This window comes from Taudactylus pleione, unplaced genomic scaffold (genome assembly GCF_031769625.1).
Source record: "Taudactylus pleione unplaced genomic scaffold, aTauple2 ptg000302l, whole genome shotgun sequence".
Taxonomy (NCBI): domain Eukaryota; kingdom Metazoa; phylum Chordata; class Amphibia; order Anura; family Myobatrachidae; genus Taudactylus; species Taudactylus pleione.
This window is the reverse complement of record NW_028284703.1, coordinates 9,960,713-9,987,000: the sequence shown is the minus strand read 5'-3', so window position 1 is coordinate 9,987,000 and position 26,288 is coordinate 9,960,713. Positions and strand designations below refer to the sequence as shown.

Genomic DNA, 26,288 nt, shown 5'->3' with positions numbered 1-26,288 from the left:
CTGGTTCTAAAAAAGTCACACCAAATGGCCAAAGGGCATTTGGTGTGACTATAAGAGGGCCTCTCCAAAAATGTATGCTCCCTCCCTTTTGTAGTTCATGGGAGTATTGTCCTGCAAGGCAAAACCCCAGTTTTTGAATCATTGTACAGAAGCAGTTGCATTACAGCAGCTAGCCAGGCCCGCAGGCTACGCAAAATAATCTGATCTATCCGGTTCTGGGCAGCTCCTCCTACGATATGGCGCAAATCTATTCTGCCGTCTGTTCACCTGTAATCTGGGTGCTGTCTCCATCTTGTGGTGAAATGATTAAATGTCTCGAGTAAACAAATATTAAATTACCAATCATCCCTCTGGTACCAGTTATTTAAAATTTACCCATAGAAGAGCTTTTCAGGACTGAACTTATTTCATGCAAGAACCCACACATCTGTTGTAAATGGAAAGAATATTTTATCAAGAATTACAGAATGAACATGTTCAAACTTCTTTAAAAACAATTTACTACAACAGGATTGAAGTATTTGCCTATTAATATTGTGTTTTACATGTTGCGATATTTTGTGGTTTTATATCATTGTTCTTATTTTTAGCAAATTGATTTTAAACTTGTTCTCCGCATATGTGTGTAAGTCATTGTCTGCGTTTCACAGGTGGCTATAGACTCCCCAACAGGCAAGATGGCGGAGGGCAATTTTGACCCCTGTGAGTGCATCTGCTCCCATGAATTTGCAATGCGGAGACTGATTAATTTGGTGAGAATAATACAATAAATAATGTGTGTTTTTTTGTTTTTTTTTACTTTTTTTTTTTCACAGTATTACATAGAATAGTAGATTAGTCCACATGGGAAACACATTTAGAAAACATTAATTGGCGAGATGATCTATCTTCCTATCTCTATACCTGCCTATGCTGAATGACCCAGGGAGCCTGTTCTTGGCCTTCCACTGGATGGATTTAGACGACCTAGCATAATAATCTTAAAACAAATAGAATATAATGTGAAATATATTACAGTTAAAGTAATATCTTAACAATAGGCTGAAAATAATGACATAATGTTGAATGAACAGCTATTTTATAGATAAATTGATAGCATCAAGAACTTTTTGCTCATTTTCAGTTATTGTAACTTCTGTTGTATTCTCAAATACACTAAACATTCTTTTCAACAAAACTTTTTATGAAATAATCAACCACTTATCCATATTCATGAAAGTAAATTTTGACAGTTGCATCCAACTCATTGATAACTTAATAACTTGAAGATTTAAATTCCGGCAACGCCGGGTACTTCAGCTAGTATGTTATAATGAACACGCAATTGTAAATGATATTACAAGCCAGAGTGGTGATACTGCTCAAGGAACTCTAAAGTGTGTTATTACAGTATCTGCCATCAGGTAATTGTAACACGCAAGCGATAAAAGTAATAATATCCCTATTAGAGGTAATAACAGCACTGATTAGCATTACATGTCTTTTATAAGGTTTTTTTTACCAATGGAAATAAATATAAAAACAAGCACAGCCGCTGTAATATTAAGCGTAACTGTAATGTATTTCTGTGTACAGCTCCGGCAATCCCAGTCTTACTGCACAGACAACGAATGCTTACAAGAACGTGAGTATGTCTCTACGCTGTGTTCCATCTTTCTGACTGTCTCTACTGTGTCTGGGTGAACATTTCCCTATGTTAGGCATTAAGAGCAGGTCGTTACCACGGGTTGGGTACAAGATGCCGGCGTTTGGAATCCCGACAGTCAGAATCCCGATGCCGACACCGCGACTAGGTTAGCATCCCGACGGCTGAAGGTAAGTATACCTAACTGAACCCCTAACCGTCCCTCCCCGGTGCCTAAACTTAACCTTTTTTCCTCTAGTGCCTAAACCTAACATTTCCTCCCCTTAGTGCCTAAACCTAAGCCTCCCGCTAGTGCCTAATCCCTAATCTTAACCTACTTATCTTTGGGATTCCGGCGGCTTGGTTGCTGGTGCTGGTATTCTGATAAGTGTCGGGATTCCAGCGTTGGCGTTGTGACCGCCGGAATCCCCGCTGTTGGGATTTTAAACGTATCCTGTTACCGCTGTCAAGTTAAATCTATACAATCTTAGCATTTAATTTGCCTTACTTTTTTAAACAAACTTTTGCCTTGTTGCACTATTATACTACACTCTATTCTGTTGTTTTTTTTACATACACTGGTACTTTATTGTGTCCACTCTGAATAACATTCTCCAATAAATGTACAACAATATAAGTAGAGGAAGAATAGGTCATTATGGGGGAGATGTTTCAAACCTTCTAGGGCAAGTGGAGAAGAACCAATCGGCTGCTAGTTATCTTTTTATAGTATGTACTTGGTAAATGATAAGTAGAACTTGATAGGTTACTATGGGAAACTTCTTCACCTGTCCTCTTTAGACGTTTGATACGTCTCCCCCTATATATGTATCCATGCCTAATTATTCCTACTAGCTAGGTCTCTTTCACTAGGGGGAGATTTATTAAACCTTCTAAATCAGAGAATGGTGTTTGTTGCTCATAGCAGTCAATTAAACTGTCACTTAGTGCATTCTATAAAATGATAGCTAGAATTTAGTTGCTAATGACAACACCTCCACAGGTTCTTTTTAGAAGGTTAGATATGGTAAATCATCCCTTTTGGATCTATTTTTTTTTTTTTATATTTTTGATTTGCAACTCTACTTATTGTGCGGCTCACCTGTAGCGCCCCAGGAGCTCACCTGTAGCGCCCCAGGAGCTCACCTGTAGCACACCAGTAGACAGTGTCCATGAGCATTTATGTGTCTAATGCACAAATTGGCAGAGCCTATACTGTAGTTGTCTTCGGTAAGATAAGTCTATCCCAGTAAGCAGTTAGACTGAATAGTCAGAAATTTGGGATTAGTGAACGGTGTGCGTTGTGGCATGCGCTATAAGCTGATGGTTGCTGATGTTGCGATCATATAGTATTAGTAACTAATGCCAATGCAGTATTTGCCTCTGTTTTAGAGGTTAACGTTTCAGTCTCATGTTTTAAATAGTTGTTGCACTAACCAAATGTTTTTTTTTTTTTGTTAAGTAGCAAAAACTTCTAAAAAAAAAAAAACCAAGAAAAAAACACTGACCAGCAAAACACGTTTTGCATTTACATTTTTATAATGGCCACAAAAATACTTTAAACAATAAAAAGCACACACATTAGGTATCACTGTGTAGTGTCTGAATAAAACATGGGTTATGTATGGTTTTGAATAAGAGCTACATAGAAGTGAAATCATTTTGTGGAAGTAATTAATGGAATTTCAAACATTCCCCCTCCCCATTACTATCTGGTTAGTGACCATAAATGAGAGAGATGATCCCTTAGCTGTGACACTAAAAGAAAACTCTGTCTGAGTAATGAAAAAGCTATTGCTTTCATACAGTAAATATATAAAACCAGTTATCCCTGATGAAACAGACACCGCATGAATATGTACAATATGAGAGAGCCTCTATAATTGGTATTTGGCCACCTGGCAGCACAAGGTCTAAAGGTGCATACACACGGTACAATCTGTACCACTAACGACTTGAAAGATATCGCTCATAGATATCGTTCAAAGATATCTTTCAGTGAGTCATCCTGGCACATCTCTGAACAGGGAAAATTGACGATATCGTCCAAGTTGGCCAGCATGCATGGACGATGAAAGATATCTTTATCGTCCATGCAGGAACGCGCATCGTTGGTCGTTGGTTGATCGCACACTGCCTAAAAATTAATGATATGAACGATATATCGTTCAACGATATCGTCATTGTTCAGGAAAATCGTCCCGTGGTATGCAGCATAAGGCAGCAGGATAATGATTTTGAAGCAGTTGAACACAAGTCGGATTTGCAGACATATCTTGTGTGTTTCCACACTGGCCAGGAGCTGGCTGTACACAACTATAGGTGGAGCTGGGCCCACACAAAACCGTCACATCGCCTCTTGCTAGTTAGGGGCATAACTGGGTGGTAACGGGGCATTCGGAGATAGAGTGGTAACGGAATTACGAGCTATGCAGTGTTGTGTATATGCGTAGTTATGCCTCTTTTCAGATGTATCATTTATACCGAGTATAGGGCTGGTGTAAGTGTACTGATGGTGATGCAGGGTAATAAGCCATGCGTACGGATAGCGGCTGTCTGACCGCAGAGATGTGTATTCATTCTGCACACAGGCAATTCTATGCTATTAGTCCCATGCATACCATGCAGGAACAATATCAGCCAACTTGCATTCAACTCTATATCAGCCCCTTGGACTTTACAATTCTTGTACGGTTACAAACATTATTAGTGTTGTTGTTGTTATATCTATATTACATGCTGCTGTCACATTATTTTCCTCTCTCAGCTTTGATCTCTGCACTGACTCCAGAGTCTATTACAAATCTCTTCAGCCACCCCTGTCCCCCCAACATCTCCAGCCTCACCCCTTGAACACCCCGCCGCCCCCCCCCCCCACCACCTTCATCAGGGATCTACATTGCTGGCAAGAAACAAACAATGGTTTACACCATCGACCACCATTAGTAGCGGGCCAATCAGGGAAGGGCAGGGTTTTGCGTATCATATATGAAGGCACAGCTAAGGTTGGTGCTTCCCGCAGTGGGGGAGAAAATAAAAAACAATCACCGGGCTATGGGCCTGATTCAGAGCCGAACACTCTGACCAGAGCGCTCGCTCTGAATCAGGGCCCTCCTCCATGAAAATGGAGCGGCCTCCTGGCCGCTCGCATAGCTGTGGGTGACCACCCACAGCATATGCGAGCGTCCATGATGATGGTCGCGATGGTCTTGACCATTGCGACCATCGGGCTTGCGACGGAGACCCTGCGGTAGGGTCTCGCTGCCGCAAGCCCTGGAGTGATTTTGGCTCTATCAGAGCCAAAATCACTCCCACTGACATCACTAGTGATGTCAGTGGGGCCGGCTTCAGACGGTAGGCACGCCCACCAAAGGGGGCGTGCTGTCAATCAACATCGACAGCACGCCCCCTTTGGTGCGAGACCCGGAGCGATGGAGAGCCCGTCGCTCGCCGGGTCTCACGCATGCTCAAGACAGAGCTCCCTCCGTCGTGCGGATGCGCAGTAGGGGAACATCGACCCGCTTGCGAGCGTCCTGCGCTCGCGAGCGGGTCTGAATGACCCCCTATGTGCCATCAGTGATGGAGCACCATTAATTCTCCTGCATTGATGGCAAATCATCGATGGTCGGTGACCATCCCTACTCCCTACCATGCTGGTTACCTATTCGCATTCCCGCCTCCAGGATTTTGTGCGTGATGCTTGTGACCTGCTCCCACCCACATCCTATTATATTAGCCACTAGTCCCCAAGGCTTCACCAGTTCATTCTAGCCTACCAGCCCTCCTAACTGCCTATGCTACCAGTTTGCTCCCCACTTAGTGCCATCCTATGTGTGTCTGCCCCTTCCCTCTAGGATGTAAGGCAGCTGTCACGAGCAGGGTCCTGTTCCCTTGTGTTTTCCTTCCTAACACTGCACCTCTGCCTCACTGTTTCTGAGCACTGGCCTATATCACGCGGGGGCTACTTATCACTGATGCTCACGTCTTGTCAGAAGCTGGATCTGCAATTCTCTGTTTTGTTAATACTCTGTCAACTTTTTGTTGATTGGTCATTGTATAATTTTGGATTGTGGAATTATGTATTAGTCGTTGCTGCCTGTGCATTGTTTAATACTGTTAAATGTATTCTGTGCTCGCCCTTTATGTACAGTGATGTGGACCATTTGTGCCGTATTACAAATAAACCTGTATAATATAGTTTCTTCATTATATTTAACCCACATCTGCTGGGATTATGCGCTAAAAATATCTTTGTAGTGCGTCAGTGGCCTTTGTGCTGCAACTCAGAAACATTGTTGGGACAGACCGAGTACGAACGGTTTGAGTAATATTACCTGTATCGGCTATGGAGAGGTCATATTAGACACTCCCCAGTATGTAACGTAAAGGTATGCTCAGGAATGTGACTATTTCCCCAGAATGTAGGTTAGACCAGCCATACTGGTTTACACGCCTGATTGATTTTTATTTTTTTTTTGTTTTCTTAATAAGCCTTTTATTTTAGGAATCTGGGTCAGAGGGATCTCCTTCAAAAAACTTGCGAGAAGGCTGACTGTGCATTACAGATACTCCATATGCTTATGCTGACACAGCCCAAAGATTATAGAACATGTCTACTGTCCTGAGGGTATAGTTGTTGTCGCTGTCCTTTTTATCGAGATTTTAACCCATTCAGTTCTGGGCAAATTCTGCACCTCTGATCTCAGCAGTTCACAATTTAGGAGCAACAGATCTGCAAGGCTGTAGTGCTTTCCGGTGCAGTGAACGTTTAGTGCCTCTAAAAGAAAGTGCCTAACCACCTGCTAACCAAGTTTTTGTGGAGATCCTGATGCCGAGTGAGGACTAAGCCAATTGGCGTACTGCATAGTGTGTGAATTCACTGTCGCAGGACGGGAGCATTCTATTGTAGGCAGTAATGGGGAGTTCATGTAACTGCAAAACCATGCAGGCTGTGCAAAAGATGCGTTTACACCTGAGAAACCCGTAATATTTGTGTGTAGTCAGGGGCTTGTGCCCCGTCAACAAAATTATTAATGTGGTTAGAACGTGTCGTCTTTTCACTGCGTTTTTTTGCCATTCCCATAATGAGCCTCCCTATTTTCAAGAATCTCTCATTTAGATCCATTATTGTGACTGACTTGGGTGCAAGACTGAGTCGGCCCCATGGTGTTCTATGCCACCGCAAGTTGGAAAACCCACCCATAACCAGTCGGCTTACATTTTATAAGCAAGTTAGGTGGGTCAATGAACAACAATGCACCCTAACAGTCCAGGTTTTAAGGATATCTATGACTGAGCACAGATGGTTAAATCTAATTATATCACCTGTGTTCAAGCATGCATATCTTTTAAAAACCTGGACTGTTAGGGTGCCTTGAGGACCGAGGTCCTGATTCAGAGACTGACGCTCTGAAAGAGCGCTCGCTCTGAATCAGGGCGTTTTTTTATTTTTTATTTTTTTGCGGCCCCCTGGCCGCTCGCTTAGCTTGCGACGAGACCCTTATGATAGGGTCTTGTGGCCGCAAGCCCCAGAGAGCTTCTGGCTCTAATAGAGCCGGAAGCTCTCCCACTGACATCACTGGTGATGTCAGTGGGGCCTCCCCCAAACGGCAGGCGTTCCTTCGGGAACTCCTCCGTTTGGCCAGCCACCCCCCCTGCCCGCCTGCCAAACGGGGCGAGCTGTCAATCACCATCGACAGCTCGCCCCCTTTGGTGCGAGACCCGGAGCGACGGAGCACCCGTCGCTAGCCGGGTCTCGCGCACGACGGAGCCGGCTCTGTCATGCGCATGACCAGAGGGCAAACATCGACCCGGTTGCAAGCGCTCAGCGCTCGCGACCGGGTCTGAATCAGGCCCTGAGTTTGGGAACCACTGGTCCAATTGTAGTGCACTTCTAATTAAAAACCTAAGTTTTGTTATGGTATTCTCCTACCTATCTCACAAACGGATAAGCTGCATCCATTCTCCGAAGGCTGCTTTTCTATATAGAATGTGTCCTGTGTTCATCCTCTGACTTTCTATTGTCTATTCATTCCATTAGATGTGTTCCTAACATCCATTTCTATTGGGGAGTGTGTTACACATTCATTCAGCTCTAGTAAGCTATCTCTGGGATCTCTAGTAGATTCCAATAAGACCTTTCAGGAAGTCTCTCAATGTATCTAATACAAACATTTACATGTGACCAAGCCCTGGCCCCAATAGTGTCTGTGTGGATTTTAGTGGTGGTGGGGGGTGAGAATCCTGAATAGTTAAGCCACGTACACAATAGACGATATTTATGGACGATAACTATATCGTTCAGCAGTATATCGTCAAGTGTGTACTTGACGATGCGTGCTCTCGCGGGTCGGTAATGATATCCCCAGTCGGCTGAACATGCAGCTCAATCTGGGGATAACGTTAACGATGCCATGCTGCCAATTGCCGACATCGGCAAGTGTGTATACACTTACCGATGTCTAGGCCCGCCGTGTCAAATATCGCTCATCACACACATCGACTAGTGCAGGAGTAGCCAACCCTGGTCCTCGAGAGCTACCAACAGTGCATGTTTTCCTGGTCTCCTCACAGAATCACAAGTATAATAACTCCATCTGTGGATCTTTTCAAATGTGTTTCTGAGTAATGAATACACCTATGCACCAGCTAGGTAGTCTGGAAAACGTGAACTGTTAGTAGCTCTCGAGGACCGAGGTTGGCTACCCCTGGACTAGTGTGCATGAGTCTTTACAGACATATCTGAGGCGAGGGATCAGTCATATGTAAATGTTGGCATTAGACAGTGCATTCATAGACTCCTTGAAATGTCTGTTGGTTTCTACTAAGGGAATCCCAGAGATAGCTTATCGCATCATCAATGTGTAAAGCACTCCCCATAGGGATGGATGTTAAGAACACATCTACAGTAAGTAAACAAATAGACAAGAGATGAACACAGGACTCATTCTTTAGAGAAAAGCAGATTAATAGGTGTGTGTGTGTGTGTGTGTGTGTGTGTGTGTGTGTGTGTGTGTGTGTGTGTGTGTGTGTGTGTGTGTGTGTGTGTGTGTGTGTGTGTGTGTTCTATGAATGAATGTGTATTTATCTAGTATAGGTGATATCTTGGAGATGTGGATCAGTTACTGAATTAATCAGTATGTAAACTTGGGTGAGTGCACCCAGATATAATCTAACTCTGATGTACTATCCAGGGAAGAATACTCAGTGATAAATATATACAATAGGAATCAGTCACCGAGCTAGACAGTGACCCCAGACTACTGTAAATGGAGTTATCAAATGCAAACTCTATGCCCAATTTGTTTGTCTAGATGGACTGATCATTGAGCAAGTGGAGTCCTTCAAATTCTTGTGGATTTTTATTTCGGATACCTTGATATGGTCTAGTTTTGGTGAAGAAGGCGCAGCAACACCTTATTTTTTTGTAGGACGATTAAGATAGGCTTGTGTGAGTGAGGACCTTGTTACGTCCCTGACCCACAGGATTGTCGTATGGTTTCAGAAATGTACTCTTGCCGAACATAAGGCTCTAGATCGGGTGGTAGAATAATTGGTGTTGTGCTACCATGCACCCAGGAAGTCTATGATAAGAGTTCTGAGGAAATTCTGGGAAAAGGCATTATAACTTCAGTGGTGGCAAACATGCGCAATATGACTAAATGCGCTAATATATAGACTGCAAAAGGAACAAAGGTACCATGACCGGTGAATGGATGCGTTAATAACTTCTGCAGAAGTAATCCATACACCCGCTCACTTTAAGTTTTTTAAACAGCTTTTCATTCCTTTTTCACACATTGTAATGTTTTATTTAGCTAAAATTGTAAAAACAATGTAAAGAAGTCTTTTAAAATAAAGAAAAGTTACTTTGATTCCTTGTGCACTACAATTAGACTATGCCTATTCATGCTGTACACATAAAACAATAGGGATTAGTACACCGTTTTGTAACTGTTCATGATATCACCGTCTTTGCATTTTAAGAAGCAGAATAAAGGGTTAACACTCCCCTTCCCCCACCAACATTGTTCCTGTATAAAGGGATGCAAACATCTGGAACTTACATGTAATAGTACTTTTTGTTTTCCAAGACTTGTGTGTCTCTGCCATGTCTTCCTCCATGTCTTCCTTTGTGCACCGGGCTATTAAGTAACCCACAGTTCCATATACTGTACAGTATGTTTGTTGGATATCCTTTACCATAATATCAAAGTCCAAGTGGTAAATGTAATAGCCTGTGCAATGCAGGCATCGGCGAGTCTGATGTTTTAAAGGGGCAGTAATTCAAAAGGCAAAACCAAACAGGTTTTGCTTATTAAATGATTCAGACTCGCCGGGATCCGGCCGACATGGCACATAGGCACATTTACTCTCGCAGGGCGGGTCTAATTGAATTGACCACAGAATGTTAGTGCCAACTCGTATGTAGCCTCACGGACCGGCACATTTTACTAATCTGTCATATCTGTGCTTTAATATATGTTGATTGGCTAAGATAAAACTAAAATATTCAGATTAGTAGAATAGTCAAAGCTTTATTAAACTGTTTAAAAATATCAAAATAATAAAATATTGCCATGTTTTTAGAGTGGAACAGATGTGAAAAATGACTTCTGAAAATCTACATTTATAAAATGACATTAATGTTCTAGATTTTCCATCCTAGACAGGCCTCCTGTACACTAGGGGGTATATTTACTAAAGTGCGGCTTTTTAGAAATGGCGATGTACTTAACATTTATCTAGCGCCTTATAGAAGATAATAGCTAGAATCTGATTGGTTGCTATGTGCAACATCTCCACTTCTAAAAACCCACCCTTTGGTAAATATACCCCTAGGTAAGTAATACAGATTACTTTAAAGTAGGGGTGAGCGGGTTCGGATTTCTGAAATCCGAACCCCCCCCGAGCCCCCCCGATCCGAGTCCGATCCGAGTCAGGCTCGACTTTTCCCGCCTGACTCGGATCTGACATCGAGGCAAAACGTCATCATCCCGCCTTCCGAGTCTCGCGGGTTTTGGATCCTATATAAGGTACCCGCGTCGGCGCCATTTTCTCACTCGGCTGTGGACAGTGAAGAGGGAGGGTGGGAGTTAGTGCTGTGTAGTGTAGTGTAGTGTAGTGCTGCTGTTGTCCACTACTTCAAAGTCCATAGGGGCTGGCTGTGTTGTGCTGTGCTGCTGTTGTTAATAGGGGCTGTGTCCACTACTTCAAAGTCCATAGGGGCTGGCTGGACTGTGTTGTGCAGTCAGTTCCAAAGTCCTGTGCAGTGTCCCAGTCCTAAAGGGGTGCTGTAGTGTTGTCCAGGGGGTGCTCTGTCCATCAGGGGTGCTCCCCCCAAGTGCTAAAAAAATAATATATTTTCTGTGTTTGTGAATTGTGTGCGCAGTAGCCGCACGTGCATCAACAAAGTAGTGCCAAGCGTGCGCCTGTGTCATAAGTAAAGGGCCGGCTGGCTTGACCGTTAAGGGTGCTGTAACCCCCGAAAGTACACTCCAGTCCAAACCAAAAAAAAAATTATTTTCTGTGTTTGTGAATTGTGTGCGCAGTAGCCGCACGTGCATCAACAAAGTAGTGCCAAGCGTGCGCCTGTGTCATAAGTAAAGGGCCGGCTGGCTTGACCGTTAAGGGTGCTGTAACCCCCGAAAGTACACTCCAGTCCAAACCTAAAAAAAAATTATTTTCTGTGTTTGTGAATTGTGTGCGCAGTAGCCGCACGTGCATCAACAAAGTAGTGCCAAGCGTGCGCCTGTGTCATAAGTAAAGGGCCGGCTGGCTTGACCGTTAAAGGGTGCTGTAACCCCCGAAAGTACACTCCAGTCCAAACCAAAAAAAAATTATTTTCTGTGTTTGTGAATTGTGTGCGCAGTAGCCGCACGTGCATCAACAAAGTAGTGCCAAGCGTGCGCCTGTGTCATAAGTAAAGGGCCGGCTGGCTTGACCGTTAAAGGGTGCTGTAACCCCTGAAAGTACACTCCAGTCCAAACCAAAAAAAAATTATTTTCTGTGTTTGTGAATTGTGTGCGCAGTAGCCGCACGTGCATCAACAAAGTAGTGCCAAGCGTGCGCCTGTGTCATAAGTAAAGGGCCGGCTGGCTTGACCGTTAAGGGTGCTGTAACTCCCGAAAGTACACTCCAGTCCAAACCAAAAAAAAAATTATTTTCTGTGTTTGTGAATTGTGTGCGCAGTAGCCGCACGTGCATCAACAAAGTAGTGCCAAGCGTGCGCCTGTGTCATAAGTAAAGGGCCGGCTGGCTTGACCGTTAAGGGTGCTGTAACCCCCGAAAGTACACTCCAGTCCAAACCAAAAAAAAAATTATTTTCTGTGTTTGTGAATTGTGTGCGCAGTAGCCGCACGTGCATCAACAAAGTAGTGCCAAGCGTGCGCCTGTGTCATAAGTAAAGGGCCGGCTGGCTTGACCGTTAAGGGTGCTGTAACCCCCGAAAGTACACTCCAGTCCAAACCTAAAAAAAAATTATTTTCTGTGTTTGTGAATTGTGTGCGCAGTAGCCGCACGTGCATCAACAAAGTAGTGCCAAGCGTGCGCCTGTGTCATAAGTAAAGGGCCGGCTGGCTTGACCGTTAAAGGGTGCTGTAACCCCCGAAAGTACACTCCAGTCCAAACCAAAAAAAATTATTTTCTGTGTTTGTGAATTGTGTGCGCAGTAGCCGCACGTGCATCAACAAAGTAGTGCCAAGCGTGCGCCTGTGTCATAAGTAAAGGGCCGGCTGGCTTGACCGTTAAGGGTGCTGTAACTCCCGAAAGTACACTCCAGTCCAAACCAAAAAAAAAATTATTTTCTGTGTTTGTGAATTGTGTGCGCAGTAGCCGCACGTGCATCAACAAAGTAGTGCCAAGCGTGCGCCTGTGTCATAAGTAAAGGGCCGGCTGGCTTGACCGTTAAGGGTGCTGTAACCCCCGAAAGTACACTCCAGTCCAAACCTAAAAAAAAATTATTTTCTGTGTTTGTGAATTGTGTGCGCAGTAGCCGCACGTGCATCAACAAAGTAGTGCCAAGCGTGCGCCTGTGTCATAAGTAAAGGGCCGGCTGGCTTGACCGTTAAAGGGTGCTGTAACCCCCGAAAGTACACTCCAGTCCAAACCAAAAAAAAATTATTTTCTGTGTTTGTGAATTGTGTGCGCAGTAGCCGCACGTGCATCAACAAAGTAGTGCCAAGCGTGCGCCTGTGTCATAAGTAAAGGGCCGGCTGGCTTGACCGTTAAAGGGTGCTGTAACCCCCAAAGTACACTCCAGTCCAAACCAAAAAAAAATTATTTTCTGTGTTTGTGAATTGTGTGCGCAGTAGCCGCACGTGCATCAACAAAGTAGTGCCAAGAGTGCGCCTGTGTCATAAGTAAAGGGCCGGCTGGCTTGACCGTTAAAGGGTGCTGTAACCCACAAAGTACACTCCAGTCCGAACCAAAAAAAAATTTATTTTCTGTGTTTAGCCGCACGTATATATCAAATCGATATAACATAAATGGAGGACCAAACTTTCTCCGATAAAAATAAAATAGAGAAAGATCAAGAACCACTTCCTCCTAGTGCTGAAGCTGCTGCCACTAGTCATGACATAGACGATAACATGCCATCAACGTCGTCTGCCAAGGCCGATGCCCAATGTCATAGTAGAGGGCACATACAATCCCAAATGGCAAAGTTCAGGAAAATGACCTTGAAAAAGACATTTAAATCAGCTGAAGAGAAACGTAAACTTGCCAATATGCCATTTACGACACGGAGTGGCAAGGAACGGCTAAGGTCGATCCCTAGTATGTTCATGACTAGTGGTTCAGCTTCACATGACGATGGAAGCACTCCTCCCACTAAAAAAATCAAAAGAGTTAAGCTGGCAAAAGCACAGCGAAGAACTGTGCTTTCTAAGAAGATATCACAAATCCCCAAAGAGAGTCCAAGTGTGGTGGTGGTTGCGATGCCTGACCTTCCCAGCACTGGACGGGAAGAGGTGGCTCTTTCCACCATTTGCACGCCCCCTGCAAGTGCTGAAAGGAGCACCCACAGTCCACTTGCTGATATGCAAATTGAAGATGTCACTGTTGAAGTACAACAGGATGAGGATACTGGTGTAGCTGGCGCTGAGGAGGAAGTTGGCGAGGAGGATTCTGATGGTGATGTGGTTTGTTTAAATCAGGCTCCGGGGGAGACAGTTGTTGTCCGTGGGATGAAAAAGCCCATCACGGTCATGCCTGGGCAGAAGACCAAACATTCCACCTCTTTGGTCTGGCAATATTTCTATCCAAATCCGGACAACAACTGTCTTGCCATATGTACCATATGTAAAGGTGAAATAAGTAGGGGTAGGGACGTCAACCACCTAGGAACATCCTCCCTTATACGGCACCTGCAGCGCGTTCATAAAAAGTTACTGTCAAGTTCAGAAACTTTGGCTCAGACCGTAAGCAGTCCAGGGACACCTAAATCCCGTTGTCCTGTTGTATCCAAGCGCCTGCAAACCACACCGTCAACTCCCTCCTCGTCAATTTCCTCCTTAGTCAGGATCGGAAGTAGTCCTGCAGGCCATATCACTGGCATGACTGACTCTCCTATCCGGGATTCCTCCGGAGGATCCTGCATTGCTACGCCTACTGCTGCCGCTGCTGCTGTTGCTGCTGCTGCTGGGAGTCGTTCATCATCCCAGAGAGGAAGTAGGAACACCACTACTTTTACTAAACAATTGACCCTCCAACAGTCCTTAGCGAGGAGGATGAAGTACGACAGCAGTCATCCTGAAGCAAAACGTATAACTGAGGCCTTGACTGCTATGTTGGTGTTAGACGTGCGTCCGGTATCCGCCATTAGTGCAGTGGGATTTAGACAATTGATGGAGGTAGTGTGTCCCCGGTTCCAAATCCCGTCTAGATTCCACTTCACTAGGCAGGCGATACCGAGACTGTACAGAAACGTCAGAAAAAGTGTCCTCAGTGTCCTGAAAAATGCCGTTGTACACAATGTCCACTTAACCACGGACATGTGGACAAGTGGAACAGGGCAGACTAAGGACTATATGACTGTGACAGCCCACTGGGTAGATGTATCACCTTACGCAGCAACAGCAGCAGCGTCACCAGTAGCAGCATCTCAGAAACGCCAGCTCGTTACAAGGCAGGCTACGCTGTGTATCACCGGTTTCAGTAAGAGGCACACCGCCGACAACCTCTTAGAGAAACTGAGGGAAATCATCGCCCAGTGGCTTACCCCACTTAGACTCTCCTGGGGATTTGTGATATCTGACAACGCCACCAATATTGTGCGGGCATTACATCTGGGCAAATTCCAGCACGTCCCATGTTTTGCTCACACAATAAACTTGGTGGTGCAGAATTTTCTGAAAAGCGACAGGGGCGTGCAGGAGACGCTTTGGGTGGCCCGAAAAATTTCTGGCCACTTTCGCCATTCAGCGACTGCGTGCCGAAGACTGGAGCGCCAGCAAACACTCTTGAACCTGCCCCGCCATCACCTGAAGCAAGAGGTTGTGACGCGGTGGAACTCAACCCTCTATATGCTTCAGAGGATGGAGGAGCAGCAAAAGGCCATACAAGCCTATACATCCACCTATGACATAGGCAAAGGAGGGGGTATGCACCTGACTCAAGCGCAGTGGAGAATGATTTCCGTGTTGTGCAAGGTTCTTCAGCCCTTCGAACTTGCCACACGTGAAGTCAGTTCAGACACTGCCAGCTTGAGTCAGGTCATTCCCCTCATCAGGCTTTTGCAGAAGCAGCTGGAGAAAGTGAAGGAGGAGCTAAGACGGAGCGATTCCGCTCGGCATGTGGGACTTGTGGATGAAGCCCTTCATTCGCTTTGCCAGGATTCCAGGGTGGTCAATCTGTTGAAATCAGACCACTACATTTTGGCCACCGTGCTCGATCCTAGGTTTAAAGCCTATGTGGTGTCTCTCTTTCCGGCCGACACAAGCCTGCAGAGGTGCAAAGACCTGCTGGTGAACACACTGTCAGCTGAAGCGGAACGTGACACGTCAACGGCTCCTTCTTCATTTTCTCCCGCAACTGGGGCTGCCAGGAAAAAACTTAGGTATCCTAAGCAACCCGCTGGCGGTGATGCAGGGCAGGCAGGACCAAGTTTGGACATCTGGTCCGGACTGAAGGACCTGGCAACAATTTCTGACATGTCTACTGTCACTGCATATGATACTGTCACCATTGACAGAATGGTGGAGGATTACATCGGTGACAGCATCCAAGTAGGCATGTCAGACAGTCCATACCTGTACTGGCAGGAAAAAGAGGCAATTTGGAGGCCCCTGTACAAACTGGCTCTATTTTACCTGAGTTGCCCCCCCTCCAGTGTGTACTCCGAAAGAGTGTTTAGTGCAGCCGGGAACCTTGTCAGCGAAAGGCGTAGGAGGTTGCTTCCACAGAATGTGGAGAAGATGATGTTCATCAAAATGAATTATCAGCTCTTCCAGGGAGACCAGCCTCCAGAAGGTACAGAGGGACCTGTGGTGGTGGATTCAAGTGGGGACGAGTTAATACTTTGTGAGGATGAGGATGTACACACTGAAGAGGGTGAGGAATCGGTGGATGAGGAGGATGAGGATGACATCTTGCCTCCGTAGAGCCAGTTTGTGCAGGGACACATTAATTGCCAGCTTGTTTTGTGGGGGCCCAAACGAACCAATCATTTCAGCCACAGTTGTGTGGCAGACCCTGGCGCTGAAATGATTGATTTGTTAAAGTGTGCATGTCCTGTTTATACAACATAAGGGTGGGTGGGAGGGCCCAAGGACAATTCCATCTTGCACCTCTTTTTTTCTTTGCATTATGTACAGTTTGGGGCCTAGTTTTTCTAACTGCCATCCTGCCTGCCACTGCAGTGTCACTCCTAGATGGGTCACGTGTTTGTGCCGCCCACTCGTGTCGCTTAGCATAGTCATCCAGCTACCTCGGTGCAACCTTTTGGACATAAAAACACTATTGTGAGGTGTGAGGTGTTCAGAATAGACTGGAAATGAGTGGAAATTAAGGTTATTGAGGTTAATAATAGCATAGGAGCAGAAAAACCTACAAATTCTGTGATTTTAGCTGTTTTTATGCTTTTTTTCAAAAAAATACAGATCCAAAACACAAAACCCAGAACCCAAAACACGGAAGGGTGGTTTTGGCAAAACCAATCCAGATCCAAAACACGAAGAAAGATCCAGATCCAAAACCAAAACACAAAACACGAAAAGTGGCCGGTGCACACCCCTACTTTAAAGTCTGGCTATTAAACTCCTCCACTCTGTGTTTGTTTAGTAATACAGTTTTCTTTAAATGAAAATGCACCTGCTCCCAGGTTGGATCTCTCGTTAGTAATATACTTGTAGCACCCTAAATTTTCATTAAAGGCTTTTCCTACCTTTTGCCAGATCAAAAGCAGGTTGGTGTTTTGCGTATGGTCATGGGATGTTCACAGATTTCTTTTACTTTATGGCAGAGAGGCAAGTATCCCCATTCCCCAGCTCACTAACTGACAACTTTCTCGCACAATACAAGGTTTTATTAAACACCAATTGCTGCACTGTAGGCTTATACCCCTTTTCCACCTAAATTCCGGGTCTGACCCGGAACAAAGTTCCTATCCGGATCAGACCCGGTATTTTGCCGGCGCCGACTCGGGATATTCCCGAGTCATCGCCGCTCACACCACAGTCGGGTCTGCATAGACCCAGCTTTTGCGGAGTGAAAGTGGTCGCTTGGAGATGACGTCATCTCCAAGCGCCACTGAAGCCGGACCAATCGGCCGGCTAGCAGCGCACTCCAGGTCATCGTGACCCGGAGTGCGCTGTTCTCATAGCAGAGTTTCACGGGCTACACCCATGTTAAACCCTGCTATTAACCTGGGTTGGATTGCCGGGTCACTCGACCCGGCGATCCAACCCTCTCCCCTTTTACACCAGGGAGCTGCCCGGGTTAACCCTTCAAAAACCTGGGTTTTAGCTCCGGTGTAGAAGGGGTATAAGAGATAGTCTTCTCAGTTATACTAATAACAATTAAATTATATACACAGTTCAATGCCAATAAAACTCATTAAGTCCAAAACATTATAATTGCTATCTATTACACTAGAGTACAGGCATTGCATTTATTTATTAACAGTTTCTTATATAGCACAGCATACTCCGTTGTGCTTTACAATTGGAATATTAATAGAACAAAACTGGGTAATAACAGACAGATATATAGGTAGGAAGCTTACAATCTATAGGGAAATAGGCGTTGATATACAAGGATAGGTGCTATATATTGCAATTTGGCCCAGCCAGACTGCAGAGTTTCTTGGTGGGCTGCATGATCCAGTCACACAGGAATGTCGGCCAAATGTCAGGAGGATGTGAAAGAAAGACAATGGCCCTCATTCAGAGCCGTACGCTCTGAGCAGAGCGCACGCTCTGAATGAGGGCCGGGCTCCATTTTCATGGAGCGTCCTCCTGGACGCTCGTATAGCTGTGGGTCACCACCCACAGGCTATACGAGCGTGCTTTGTGATGGCCGCGATGGTCGAGACCATCGCGACCATTGAAATTGCGAGCCGGAGCCTGCGGTTGAGGTTTTCAACCGCAAGCTCCGGAGTGATTTTGGCTCTATCAGAGCCAAAATCACTCCCACTGACATCACTAGTGATGTCAGTGGGCCGGCTTCTGACGGGAGGCGTTCCCGTGGGAACGCCCCCGTCAGGGAGGCACGCCCCCGGCACGCCCACCAAAGGGGGCGTGCTGTCAATCAACATTGACAGCACGCCCCCTTTGATCGGACACAACGAGCGAAGGACTTTCCTTCGCTCGTCGCGTCTGGCGCATGCGCACGACGGAGCTCCCTCCGTCGTGCGCATGCTCAGTGCCTAACATCGACCCACTTGCGAGCGGACAGCCGCTCGCGAGTGGGTCTGAATCAGGCCCTATGTGTGAACTGTGAAAGGGGATGTAATTAGACATATGTTATGTGGGTGGTTCTGGAATCTGATAAGCTTGTCTGAAGAGGTGAGTTTTCAGGGAACGCTTGAAGGATTGGAGACTAGACATTAGCTATTTTGTTTGCAATTACAGATATATCTATTCTGGAATCTTCTGGTTATGAAATTATTATAAATATCTTTTCAAACCAGTAAATTGACCTTTAATTCCTTAACAAGGAGATTTATCATACAAATTAAATTCAGCTTATCTGTATTATTTCATAAAATTCTGATCACCATGTCTATTCCTTATATAAGTGTGTTCACAAAATAACAATAACAATAACCTAGACACTTTTCAATATATGGCCCATATATCTAACTTGTTCAGATTATTAGGAAAGTCTGACCTGGGTTAAAAATATGGAGAAAAGTTCTGGTTTGTTGAGTTTTTTTTTTTTTCCTGACTATAAGTGTGCACCTCCAGGTATCCGAGTCCTGAGGGCAAAGTGCACTAAATAGCGGATTTCGGCATCTACATAGAGTGAGAGCTGTACTACTAGCTTCCCAAGCTCAGGCTTATTGCTATTGCTGCTGTTAGGGTATGGGACTTATCCCTCTGGTTCCTTATCAGAGAAGCTGCTGCCACAATCTGTATGGGATGGGCTTCCAAATTTACTTATAATAGAGTTCTAGTTATAGTGTATAGTCCCTCTGGAGAATAATATACAGTCAGGGGTGTCTTAACAGAGGAGGGGGCCCGTGTGCACTCCCCGTGCAGGGCCCCCTCCTCTCCCCCCGGTGGCCGGCAGCCGACTGACGCAGCCGGCCATCCACTGGAGCATTCGTAGACTCCAGGCACTAGAGTGTGCCCAGAGTCTACTGCGCATGCGCAGAACACCGGAAAAATGGCCGTGGCGGCCATTTTCCCGTGTTCTGGGCAGCACTGAGATCCGACGCGGGCCCACGGACAGGTAAGTTAAAAAAATATGGGTGCAGGGTGTGCGGTGTGGGGCCCCCCTGAACCCAGGGGGCCGGCACACACTGCACCCGTTATAGATACAGTTCACTTCCTTAAGGCCAAGACTATTATGTTCTGCTGTAGTTATTGCGGATGTTCATGGTGCCTAATACTAACAGTAAGGAAAGCCTCTGATAACAGGGGGAGGACTGATTACTTCTTGCTGCCTGACTGGAACCCTTCCTAATTGAAGCGTCTATCGCTTAGGCTCTGTGACTGCAATCTGTTCCTCAGTGTCATGTGACCGGCTGCTCTCTCAGAGAGAGATGTCAGCACCTTTCCTGGGGACACTGAGATAATCTGGCTCCCTGCAGCCTGTCAATCACTTCAGGTGGGGAGGAGTTAACGGGGGAAGAGCTGCATCACCAACATTTTTGTCACACATGAGTGGCATCATCTGTCTGTCTCTATTGTCTTCCAGTTGTTTTCTACCCTGTCATACATGGTCAATTAATGTTAGTTACAAGACCTGGCTTAATAAAACAAAAATCTACGGGTTATAAGACTTGGGAATTGTGGCTACATCTCTTGTACTGGTTTCTTTTCCTCCCCAGTGCCGGGACCCAATTCCTCCGGTGATGGTGGAGTTAGCATTGCAATGATCGCCATGGCCTGGCTCGTCATCGGTTTCATGTTATACCTGCTTAGACCCAGAAGTCTCCGGAGATCCAGGGCAACTGGAAAACCTGCCAGTCCACACAATGTGAGTGTTACATTGGTCTGGATTTAATGCCACTAATTCCTGTCCATATGCTATCTGTGATACAGCATGTAGCAGACTATGGCAGCAGTTGCGTTGTCGCATACATCGCTGTTCCTGCCTAGCGCCAGTGACGCACATCCACGTTTCCCTTTTTCCAGCAAAATGCTAAAGGGTTGTCTGTTCCTTTTTGCCCTGTTCTGGAAGCACAATGGCGCAAATTGCACGCTACCAAGTAGTCTCTTGCCGGAAGATTAAGGCTAGTATGTGCGCGTCACAGGAATCCGCTGGGATGTAGCGGGTGCAGTATTTCGTAACATCTTTGATCTTGTTGTAATAAAGATTTTTAATTTTATTTCTACTTTCATTGTAACTAATTTACTATCCATTATCTGTCTGGAAGATGAACCGCATGATGCGTTGTGTAACACATTGTCACGTAGGGCCTGATTCTGAGTCGGATGCAGTGGCGGCCATCATTGCGTCTTCTTCCGCAGTGGCGTCTGCAACTTTATGCTAATGCAGCTACAAAAGTCCTTCCCTGGCGTACAGTTGTGTGTCTGAATGTGCAAGGACTGAGACGCCCACTCGCAGCGTCTGTAGACACTGCATTACCATCTGGTGCGTCCATCGATATTTGCTCCAGCCTTCTGTGAATGGCTGAGCATCTCTGGACGCTACTGCTATCACCGACACACCTGCGACACTCCCATAAGACGCGACCACTCCGAGGTATTTCCAACCGTTACCTCCCAGTCACTGTCCCGGAACACCCCACACATTTCTGCACCAAAGGGTGTCTACATTTTGTTCTGCATCTCTCTGCATACAAAACCCGGGACGCATGTGTGGTGCGGCTCAAACGCATGCACAGTAGGAAAAACATCGCCCATTTGCGTGATTATATCGGCATAGCGCCTGACTCCGAATCAGGCCCATAATTTGATAAGTGTTGTGGGTGCAACATGTAAGTGTCAAAGTTAATGTATTAAACGAGAAGCATTTAGCCATGCTTAACTTGTCTGCACGCCCTAACGTTACTGCACTTGCACATTAACTCCCCTGGTCTAACTGTAAAGGTGCGTACACACCGATTTTTTTGAACAATTTAACTATAACGATGTCGTTATCGTTAAATCGTTTGTAAAATCGTTCATCTTTTTAAGCTGAACGATAATCATTCATGTGCGTTCACGTTTGTAGTTCATCGTCCATTCTGACTGTCCAACAAACTATTTTCGTTCAGAAAATCGTTCCTGTTGTGCAGAATAAACGTTGAACGATTTCCATTCACTGTATGCATAATTAAAAAAATGTTAATCGTTTTTGAAAATCGTTCATTAGTTTAGTAACCAACGATTTTTAGTGAACGATTTTCGTTCACTTTTTCAAGGGAAAATCTGAACGAAAATCGTTTACTAAAATCGTTGGTTACTAACATCGTTGTGTGTGTACGCAGTTTAACAAGCTGCCGAAATTGGCAGACACCTGCAGCTCTAAATACAGGTGTAGGTTGAACGCATGTTGCACCAAGACACATCTTTTACCATTCACAAATGCACTTAGGGGCAGCTATAAATTAGGGCCTTAGTGTATGTGAAGAGAAAGACATCAATTAATTGTCCTATTTTATTTGTAGGATCCAGGCCATGAACCACCAGCCCCTCCAGTAGATTAGCCTCCCAGGATCTTAAACCTACTACAATTTTGCACGACCAAATGAATACAGAATGGACAGACTACTCTAAAATTGACGATTATCCTTTCTCTCTTTTCCACCGATGATGATCAACACCTGAACGGCATCCCCGAGATCCAGATCCTGAGATGTGCCAGTGATGTAGGGTCTCTGTGTCGGATCACCTTCTTGGTTCCGCTCAATCCTGCCATACTAATGTTCCTTGCTTGCAGATCTAGGCAGGAGACAACACTGTACTGTACATTTCCTTTTCACTAATACCTGTGTCTGGACTTTCAGCCTTATAATGTAAGTCTTCAGACACATAAGATAATGTATTTTGTCATACATTTGCTTGGTACTAAGATCGGATCTGCAGATGTTTATTGTAATGTGAACCTGACACCTCAATGTGAGTCTCATACAATCGGGTATAAAGAAACATTCCTTCAGTCATTACCACAATAAAAAGATCATATTTCATAGTAATCGCACGACAACCAATTTGTGCCATAGAATTATTATATATATATATTATTTTTTTTTTACATAATTTTTATTTTCCTAAATGTTGTTTCAATAATTACAGATTTTTGGTTGAGGGACCTTTGACACTTAATACAAATATGGATTTTATTTGCGACACTTTTGGTGGAAACGGTTCACATTCAGACATGTGTGGTGGACTATAGTTTACAAATTATGTTTATTCTGTAATCAAATGTCTCTTCCTTTCTGTTCATATGTGAATCTTGGTTACTACACCATACCTTGGATGATCTTGAAAATATTAGACCTAGAAACTACTGTATCCAATAGTTCCGATAATCTTGCGTAAATACCATGGGCTAAAGTGCCAGGCTGTTGGACAACCTACTAAGCATGCTTAAATGTTCTAAGGCACAGTGGTCAGTACTGTATGTGCCACAAGAAGATGGCCCACTGCTGAAGACACTGCTTCTACAACATCACAGAAACTCAGAGGCATTTCCAACAGTGGCAGCGCAACTGGAAGAATTAAATGTTCTAAACATTTGCATTCATTGTCTTTGGAATGTTTTATCATGTTGTGATAATTGATATTCCTTTTGCATTCCTTTTCCTTTATGAACATCATACCATTCACCCAGTTTCATGGACTGGTTAAACAATTGTTTTTTGCTACCCATTTGTTAGTATTGGCAAAGAGGAATAGGAGGTCCGTAATCCATCCTAAAATCAACTATAAGATATGACAAATACTTTCTTTTTATTATAGTGTTGACTACATCCTGTCATGTGGCTCAGTAAGAAATTTTCGTTTATCTAGATCCTGCAATCATAGTTATCACAGCTTTATTAAATACGCCTCCTTTCCCTGTTCTTCCTATTATATTGTAATATACCTGTAAATCATTAGTTTTATTTGAGATTTATTACTGCATAGTCAGAGGAAAGGGTCAAACGTTTGTAAAAGCTTTTGTATTTTTGAGATTATATTGGCTAAGATAAGAAAGGAAATGCATGGGAAAGGTGGGCAGGTCAGTTGCACAGCCCGCTAATATTCTCTGATTAAGTCATTGATTGTAATCAATAGTTATTGGTTAACGGTGCAGATACATTTTGTTCTGTTTGGTTTATTAGACTGTATGGAGCATAGAACAGGAACATAGCGATAATTACTTGAAGGTTTTACAGGGACCATCCCACTCTGTGCAATCATTGTGCCAGTCTATAATCCTTTGTGCACCTGTGTGACTTTTTGGGTTATTATAATACCAATCCACAAGGACATAAATGGAAGCTCCTTTCGGTAACATAAATAGGATTATGCAATAAACGTGATTTATCCTATACAATACATACACTCGCGCACACACCAGTAGCATTTAGGGGCTGATTGTGAGAGGGACACTGCAGCGTGTGTGTGTACGCAGTACGTGTGACATTACCCTAAAGCTGGCCACACACGAGACCAACTTGCATCCAACTAGTTGATTGGTTGGAATGAAAATCTGGTAAGGGATGAAAGCAAATGACAATCAGCAATTTGCTCCCAAACGCCGGAAAATGGACAAAAACTGTTGTTTGAACAAATTGTTTATATCAAACATTTAACAAACATGTCTGACGGCCATTTTCATCTGTTTTCTGGCATTTAGGAGCAAATTGCTGATCATCAGTTACTCCCATACATTACCAGATTTTCATTCCAACCAATCAGCTAGTTGGCTGGTTGGATGAAAGTTGGTCTAGTGTGTGGCCAGCTTAAGACTAATGTCACACAAGGCTGCAAAACACGAGCTGGATAGACCGTTCCCTCATTCTATGGTCAATGTTGTGCTGCAAAACACTCTTGAGACGAACCCAGAATCTAAATATATTAGAATGGGGAAGAAATGCAGCAAATGCTACATCGCCCTACGCCTACATGCACACCACGGTTTTTCTTGTTTTTTAGCTGCAGGAATTCACGCGTCTGCGTGGGCCATCACGCCCACAGGTACACCAGATGTAACGGTTTGCCTGAGTGTTTGTTACATGTAGAAATGCGTCTAGAATAGAAGTTAAGCTCTTAGCCTATCTCACACTTGTCTGACTGTGAAGTAATAACTACAGCGACCATGAAGGTGCAGGATACCAGAAGCAAACTGTATTACTAAGTGATCGTCCCCGAGACACTGACACAGAACATGACTGTGAAATTTGGCGTGGTTACATGAAGCGCAAAAGCTGCATAGGGCTGTTAATCATTGTAGACAATCGCCATGTACTGTATAGCTAGCTGAGCACGGTGGGCGCCATCACCTTAGTGATAGGAAAGGTAGATCAGCAGCTGGAGGGTCACAAGTTGCTTTATGCTGTTCTAGTCCCTCTCCTGGAGCAATGCACCATTCCTATAACATCCTTACACAGGACACCCGTTCAGTAGCATAACTCCGTTCCTGGGTGTTAGACATTAAGCACTCCACACCACAATAGAATCATTTTCCATTGTGAAGCCTCATACGAGTATCATGCCAGAGTAAGACGTAAGCTACAATACATAATATGCGGGAATTGTAATGAACCGTGACTTTGCTAAATCACAGATATTTTTATTTTTTTAATAGAAGCTTTCAAAAATAAAAAGCTGCAGAGAATCGGTGATATGTGACAAATGGCGATTCATTAGGTTTCCCCCAAAGTCAGAATATGGCCTGATACCTCCAGGAAGAGTGGCCTCATTTGATAGATACAGCAGAGGTTCCCAAAGGTGGTCCACAAGGCACCCTAACAGTTCATGTTTTAGAGATATCCATGGTTGAGCACAGAAGGTTAAATTAATTTGACTAAGGTACTAATTAAGACACCTGTGGTCAAGCATGGCTATCCTTAAAACCAGGACTGCAAGGGTGCCTTTAGGACCGAGTTTGGGAACCTCTGAGCTACAGGTTTTATGTTTGCGCAGTAGATGAGATGCCAGATCTGCTGGTCCCATGCCTGTCTGGGACACTGCCACTTGCTTTAACCATCAGGTCAATTACATAATACAATCTAAATAAACTTGGTGAAGGGCATTTGCAGCTGCAGGGAAAAGGCCTCCATGCTGGCAGATAGTCAGTGGGTGTAAAACACTGAAATGTGTTTGACGGGCTTCCATGCTTATTTTATAGAGAAAATCTGGAATGAAAAGTTGTTTCTTGAGTCTGTAGATTTCCTGTAATAGACACTGTAGGGGGGAGGCGATGTATCAAACCTTGGAGAGAGATAAAGTATCAACCAATCAGCTCCTGTCATGTTTCAAACAGCCTGAAAAATGACAATTAGGAGCTGATTGGCTGGTACTTTATCTCTCTCCAGTTTATCACTCTCCAAAGCTTGATTCATCCTCCCCCCTTCTGAGGCTTGATTCATCTCCCACACAGAGAGACTGCCCATGATGACAGGGGTCATCGGACGCCTAGGTGGATGATAGATGCAGAATAGTGATCACTGTAGTTATCTTCCCACAGCACTAATGCTACCCTGTGGAATCCAGATGTATGGCCGCAGCTGTAAACAATGGCATCTTTTGGATTGTCCATACACGTCTCTATTGGCCATCTTGTTTCTAGCCCAAGATCTCCTTGGTATAGACAAGAGCCTTTTAGGCGATCATAGCTTTTAGGTCTATTTACAAAAAAAAATTATAAACCGTTTGACTGTACTAAAATGAGAAATGGCTACTTGCACATAACTTCTGTCCTCTCAGATTTGTCATACAAATAAAGGTGAAGTGTAAAATGTTCAGTCACAGGAAAAAGAAACGTTCAACCTGTTATTTATCACTTTATATAATTATACAGGGGCTGAAATGAACACTCGCTTAATGGTTCTAGAGAA

General features: G+C 44.5%; 1 protein-coding gene across 2 annotated transcripts in view; it reads left to right on the top strand.

The window, feature by feature from the left end:
- SMIM14 (small integral membrane protein 14) overlaps positions 1-22,490 on the top strand; it is a 42,913-nt gene extending 20,423 nt beyond the window's left edge. Inside the window, exons 2-5 of one of the 2 annotated variants that reach the window (XM_088482991.1) lie at positions 651-752; positions 1,576-1,624; positions 20,121-20,269; positions 21,906-22,490. In XM_088482991.1, coding sequence (XP_088339117.1) covers positions 678-752; positions 1,576-1,624; positions 20,121-20,269; positions 21,906-21,944 — 312 coding nt within the window. In that variant the 5' untranslated portion in view covers positions 651-677 and the 3' untranslated portion in view covers positions 21,945-22,490. Of the gene's footprint in view, positions 1-630; positions 753-1,575; positions 1,625-20,120; positions 20,270-21,905 lie in introns of both variants that reach the window. The other variant, XM_088482992.1, reaches the window with a different exon arrangement.
- The last annotated feature ends 3,798 nt before the right edge of the window (positions 22,491-26,288 follow it).